This window comes from Oratosquilla oratoria, chromosome 8, assembly GCF_046742065.1.
Source record: "Oratosquilla oratoria isolate Oo_2021 chromosome 8, ASM4674206v1, whole genome shotgun sequence".
NCBI lineage: Eukaryota > Metazoa > Arthropoda > Malacostraca > Stomatopoda > Squillidae > Oratosquilla > Oratosquilla oratoria.
In genome coordinates, this window is record NC_134784.1 from 21,401,976 (window position 1) to 21,409,475 (window position 7,500).

At 37.5% G+C, this 7,500-nt stretch overlaps 1 protein-coding gene across 1 annotated transcript in view; it reads left to right on the forward strand.

The window, feature by feature from the left end:
- The window catches only part of LOC143027323 (zwei Ig domain protein zig-8-like), a 37,345-nt gene that overhangs the window by 15,756 nt on the left and 14,089 nt on the right, over nt 1-7,500 (forward strand). The window contains exon 2 of the mRNA XM_076188596.1: nt 4,729-5,093. Within this exon, the coding sequence (XP_076044711.1) occupies nt 4,729-5,093 (365 nt within the window). The remainder of the gene's footprint in view (nt 1-4,728; nt 5,094-7,500) is intronic.

A 7,500-nucleotide genomic window follows, 5' to 3' on the forward strand; every position in this document is an offset into this window, starting at 1 on the left:
TATCCTCATTCATAAAGTTACCTAACCTTTTCTTAAACCAATCAATAAAACATTGCATTTGCTTTGCCAGATCCAGGCAAATTTATTCAGAGAAGAGAAAACTCTCGTCTCGAGTAACTTTATCAGTGTTGGTTGTCGCCCTGCGATTCTATTCAGCCGAGAAAAGGACCCTGTGGAAGAAAACGGAGGCTCGAGTCTTTAACGTCCCAGTCTCAGCAGCAGACACTACCCGAAGGAGGGAAGGCGTTCCTTCGCGAGGAAAGAAATTCCTTTGGCTTCGGCGTGAGAAGGATGAGTGAAGGATTTCTTTCCCGGCCGCATACCAGATGATGCACGAGCTCTTTCCGTCTAACGATATCTATTTGTCGATTTACCTGCTTCCCCGTTTATCAATCTTTCTATTCATTCGTTTGCCAGCCTTCCTATTTGTTTATTTTTTTTTATTTGTTTCTTTATTCGTTTATTTATTTATTTGTTATAATTTTCTATTCATCTATATATTTCTGTTTATCTATTTATCTATTTACTGATTAACTAATTACTTATTCATTATTTAGTTTATTTCTCTGATAATTTTTTTATATATGGATCAATTTATTCATTTATTTATCTATTCATACATTAATTTATACATTTTTATCTATTCATTTATTCAAAATGAATAAATGCAAATTTATAAATTAATACATAAAAACAGAAAACGGAGTTCCCACGAAAGGTATCGAAAGTGATTGATAACTATATGTTTATCAGTTTTTTCAATTTAATGTTTCTTTAATTGAGCATTTAAAAGTCAACTCCTTATCTAATCCTTTAATCTGTTTATTTGTCTCATTGATCTATTCATCCATTCTTTTATTCATAAACTTATTAGTTTCCTCTTCTATTTATCAGTGACCTTATTTGTCTCGTTCAATTATTCACTTATTCAATAATTTACGTATTATCAATTACTTCTCGCATACTCATGGCATCTGTTCATTTCCTGTCATTTACAATTTTAACTAACTCTCTTATATTCATTGTTCACTTATTCACCTTTTAATGGCGGAATTGTTTTCATTCATATGATCAAATGTTAATAAAATCATCCATCACACTGAGGACACTTCACCTGTTTATATGAGAGACCATCGTCTTTGCATGGCATTGTATCGAAAGCTGTGAACAGTGACACGTGGATTCTAAGCCTTTATGAAACTTATACGTGCCGACAGACATGCATGACCGGGTGCGCACACGTTTCTGTGTGTGTGTGTGTGTGTGTGTGTGTGTGTGTGTGTGTGTGTGTGTGTGTGTGTGTGTGTGTGTGTGTGTGTGTGTGTGTGTGTGTGTGTGTGTGTGTGTGTGTGTGTGTGTGTGTGTGTGTGTGTGTGTGTGTGTGTGTGTGTGTTCACAATGGTCTTTGGATCACATGTTGGACTCGCGATCAACAGCTACTTCCCTTCCGGAAGAGAGCTCAGAGCTCGTATGACCGATCTATGGGTAATGCTGTGACGTTACACGCACCCATACACCCAATTCCCCGCCCATGAGAGATGGAGTAACGACTCGAAGCGCAATGATACTGAAATTATTTCAGTCCTGGGCAGGATTCGAACCCGGACCACCGTAGTGACAGTCGGGGACTCTATCAACCGCGCCACTGAGATGTGTGTGTGTGTGTGAGTGTGTGTGTGTGTGTGTGTGTGTGTGTTTGTGTGTATGTGTGTGTGTGTGTGTGTGTGTGTGTGAGTGTGTGTGTGTGTGTGTGTTTGTGTGTGTGTGTGTATGTGTGTGTGTGTGTGTGTGTGTGTGTGTGTGTGTGTGTGTGTGTGTGTGTGTGTATGTGTGTGTGTGTGTGTGTGTGTGTGTGTGTGTGTGTGTGTGTGTGTGTGTGTGTGTGTGTGTGTGTGTGTGTGTGTGTGTGTGTGTGTGTGTGTGTGTGTGTGTGTGTGTGTGTGTGTGTGTGTGTGTGTGTGTGTGTGTGTTGTGTGTGTGTGTGTGTGTGTGTTTGTGTGTGTGTGTGTGTGTGTGTGTGTGTGTGTGTGTGTGTGTGTGTGTGTGTGTGTGTGTGTGTGTGTGTGTGTGTGTGTGTGTGTGTGTGTGTGTGTGTGTGTGTGTGTGTGTGTGTGTGTGTGCGTGATTTGTAAATAATAGCTATATTCTCTCAGTCCATGGAATGGACATTCGAGCTGGGACAATGCACCTATTGTCTACAAATCTCACCGTAATTTTAAAATGAAAATAATAGGATCATCCTTAATTAAACACTACCCCAACTTCAACACCTCAAAATAACAATAGCCTCCGGATTGTGTAACTACATTGGCAGTGAATGAACTGCTTCCCACGACAGCGTAACATGACCTCACCAGCGGTCAGTTGGGCCCCCACCTCACCAGGGGCATGTCACGAGTATTCCCTCGTCCCTTTTTAGTATTACCTCACATCTGTATATATTCTTTGCGTTCTTATATCCCTCTGTACTTATCCTCTGAAGAGGGCCACAGTTCGTGGTCGAAATATAAGGATTACTTATTTTTTATATTTTAATTTTCTCTGAAAGTGGGTAATTAGTTTGAACACACACACACACACACACACACACACACACACACACACACACACACACACACACACACACACACACACACACACACACACACACACACACACACACACACACACACACACACACACACACACTCACACACACACACACACACACAGACACACACACACACACACACACACACACACACACACACACACACACACACACACACACACACACACACACACACACACACACATACACACACACATATATATATATATATTAATTATATATATATATATATATATATATATATATATATGTATATATATATATGTAAATATATATATATATATATACATGTATATAAACATATATATATATAAATGTATATGTATACATATATGTGCATTTATGCATTAAAAGATAATTGTAAATTTGGCCTCGAACGATAGCAGAATTTAAATCGGAAGAGCGTCCACCTAATATAAGAGAATAATTGCATTTTATCAAACTCAATATACCACAATGAATATTTCCAATGCATACATAACGGCCGCACTGAAGCTTCGAAATCATGGCTTCATACCATTGATTTCGACTCAGAACAACAGCGTCACCGAAACCCGAAGAACGCCTTTTAATTAGAACAAGATACATCGAACACACTCAAAGACACACACACACAACACACACTCAAACACACACACACACACACACAACACCAACACACATACACACACACAACACACACAACTACAACACACAACCACTCACACACACACACATACACACCACACACACATACACACACATACACCAACAAATGTATATTATATAATATATATATATATGTATATATATATATATGTAATATTACATATTATATATGTATTTACATTATTTATAAACATTATACATATGAAATGTATATGTATACTGACGTATATGTGCATTTTATGCATAAAAAATGATAAGATAATTGTAAATTTGGCCTCGATCGATAGCGAATTTAAGTTTTAAATCGGGAAGAAGAGGCTCCACCTAATATGGCGCGTATAAAGGAATAATTGCATTTTATCAAACTCAATATACCACAATGAATATTTCCAATGCATACATAACGGCCGCACTGAAGCTTCGAAATCATGGCTTCATACCATTGATTTCGACTCAGAACAACAGCGTCACCGAAACCCGAAGAACGCCTTTTAATTAGAACAAGATAATTAAATTTATTCAGAATTAATGTACCACAAGAAATGATAACATTGCTCGAGTGATACAGCTACTGAAGTTTCCTGACTACCAGCTGTTGATTAATGAAAGGCATAAATATTTTTTGAGCTCCATCGTCGGAATATGTTTGTGGTTCTAAATATCGAAATGCTAAAATATCCTGTCAGACCACAAGGTATTTTTTATATAGTTAATCTGGATACATGTTTGCAACAGTGAATTTTATTATTGGAACCGGAAAAGCCTAAGCTTGAAATTCTTGTTGCTTGAGCTACATTTGGTTTGCATTTATTTTGCTAAAATAATTTTTGTCATTGATTCCCAATAAGAACCTCTCCTGTTTTGAATATATTTATTCATTTATTTATTTCTGAGGTATAGGAGGACATTTCTTTTTATATATTTTTGACAGATATTTATTTTTGGTCATATTTTTGAATACTGAAATTAAAAAGAAAATATCTCAAAGTCACATGAAAAAGATCAAAGTCTTTTTTACTTGTTAATGACCCGATTACAATATTTTCTTTACTGATTGTATGTTTAAAACTGTAATCAATACATGACGGCAGCATGCCAATTTTTTCAACAGTCTAGAATTTGTTATCTTTTATTCTATCCTTTAGATGAATTTATGATTTATTTTTTAACTGCCACCAGATGATATTATTCAGCTGGTGGAAACTTCTTTTGCAGAAATAAGCAAATAAATAAATAAATAAATAAGTTAATATGTTCAATACAAGTGTGCATTCGTTTTCTGATTTTTCCCAGAGGTTTATTCAGTCTAGTGGTGTATCTTACCCGATCAATAATTAAAATTCTACTAACTAAACCTTAACTGGGTTATATGGCTTGTATATTTTTTCAACTACATTCAGATAATTTTCTTTAGAAAAGCTTGAACCTAAATACACTCACTAATACATATTTCTATTCCCGTTTTCCAGAGCTGATCTTAATCATAGAAAACGTAGTGTTCGTGGCTTCCAGTGTACTACCCTACGACATCTTCAGCCTCCATAACAATGGGTCTCATAATAACTATGGCAACACATACGGCAGCAGCCATTTGCCATGGGATCTGCAGCATGAACGCGTCAGTAGCAAAACCTTAGACCCGATCGAGCCTCTTCTGAGCGTGAGCACCGCCGTCCACGGCGTCCACCGGCAAGGTGCCGCCCAGGGGTCCGACAAGGGAAGGTCTGCCCACACCCTTCCCATTTTCGACGACAGCGCCCCCAGGAACGTGACCGGCCTGCAGGGAAATGCTGTCTACCTTCATTGCATAGTCACCAATCTCAATAATAAAAGTGTAAGTTGGTGTTTTATTATTGGTTCTGGGAGTATGAAGGTGTGTGAGAGAGAGAGAGGGAGAGGGAGAGAGAGAGAGAGAGAGAGAGAGAGAGAGAGAGAGAGAGAGAGAGAGAGAGAGAGAGAGAGAGAGAGAGAGAGAGAGAGAGAGAGAGAGAGAGAGAGAGAGGGGGGGGTCAGAGTTGGCTGGTTTTGCAATCACTGAGCAGTTTGAAAGGAACAAATGCTTAAGTTTTGAACGAAAATAAGAAAAAAAATATATACAAGAAAACAATGAGATACAATTTTTCCTGTGAAGTTTGGTAAGGCCAAGGAAATACGACTGCACTGTTCCCGCAATTGGTAACCACAAATATAATGAGAAACACACAAAAGCATTAAATTAAACTTAACCTTCAGGTTACGGAATTTCATAAGTATCAAAAGCTGTTGACAAACAAATACACGAAGTTTGTAATCTAAATATCATTCTAAGTTTGAAATAGAAAATCAAACGAACAGGAATCGCATATTGGAACAAACTCAATACCTCTTGTAGCAGCGCTACTTCCAACACGAAGCACCGAATACGTACAAAATATATTTTCTTTCTTACAACGGAAGCAATACTCCAAAGCTGCAAAACTTGATTTTATTGTTTTTACTGTGATACTATACTCGAATAATCACCACTTAGTCGAAATGAGAACAAAAAATAACAAAAAAAGGAAATATTTTCTCATTCTTTTTACGTATGTACGAACATGCATACATGCATGTACCAATGTATGCATATGCATACATGCATATATACACATATATGTGTATGTGTGCATATATATATGTATATATATATATTATATATATGCATATATATATGTATATATATACACATATTTATATATATACATATATATATATATATATATACATACACACACACACACACACACACACACACACACACACACACACACACACACACACACACATATATATATATACGATCAAACCGCGTCATTCTCTGTCAACAATTTGGAAATAAACTCATCTGAAGATGGCTAATTCGAACCCCCGCCAGAGCGGCTTGCTTCATATAAGGCGAGGATCGTACCACCTGTGCCAGACGACCCTTCAAAACAGATAGAATTAGTTCACGGACTATATATATATATATATATATATATATATATATACATATATATATATCATATATATCCTTTATGCATAGTCTATACAAGTGTTGGTGTCATATATATATATATATATATATATATATATATATAAGAGGAGGGAAACAGGCTGAGAAGGGTATTTCGGGTCAACGGTTACCCAAAGTGGTGAAGAGTTGGACGGCACCACAAAGAGAAAGGGCCCGATGATGCGCGACGCTACAAGCAACAATAAGGGTGACGATCTCTTACGTCAAGAGAGCGTCTGAGATCACGGCAAGGCTGCTTGGGAGATATGGAGTCAACGTGGCACAAATATCAAGCAACACGTTGCACGGCGCTCTCGCGAAAGCCAATGACCTCACGGAGTGCACCACATGTATTGCTTTTTATATATAAAGGAGGATTAACTGCCTCTCTAATGTATCCCCTGAGGACGATCCCCGGACAGGGTTCGAAATGTTGGCTTGATTTAGTTGTTTCTGTGCTCGGTGCCTATCACTTTTTCCGTATGTATGTATGTATGTATGTATGTATGTATGTATGTATGTATGTATGTATGTATGTATGTATGTATGTATGTATGTATGTATGTATGTATGTATGTATGTATACATGTATGTATGTATGTATGTATGTATGTATGTATGTACATATGTATGTATGTATGTATGTATGTATATATGTATGTATGTATGTATGTATGTATGTATGTATGTATGTATGTATGTATGTATGTAAAGGGAAAAGGGGACAAGTGTGAGTGTAGTAGTTTCAGAGGGATCAGTTTGTTAAGTGTAGTTGGGAAGGCTTATGGGAGGGTTTTGATTGACAGGATTAGGAAAGAAACAGAGGGGCTAATTGTTGAGGAACAGTGTGGATTTAGGACAGGTATGGGTTGTGTAGATCAGATTTTTGTGGTAAGACAGATATACGAGAAAGTTATAGGAAAAGGAACGGATGTTTTTTGGGGCTTTTATGGATTTGATAAAGGCTTATGACAGGGTAGACAGGAGGGCACTGTGGGAGGTATTGCAGATATATGGGATAGGAGGAAAGCTTTTAAGAGCTGTCAAGAGATTTTACGAGAGTAGTAGAGCGTGTGTCAGGATTAGAAATGGAGAGAGTGAGTGGTTTGAGGTAAAGGTGGGCCTTCGTTAGGGATGTGTTATGTCGCCCTGGCTGTTCAATTTATACATGAGTGAGTTGGTGCGAGAGGTAATGCAAGGGTAGTAGGGCAAGGACTGGAGATGGCTA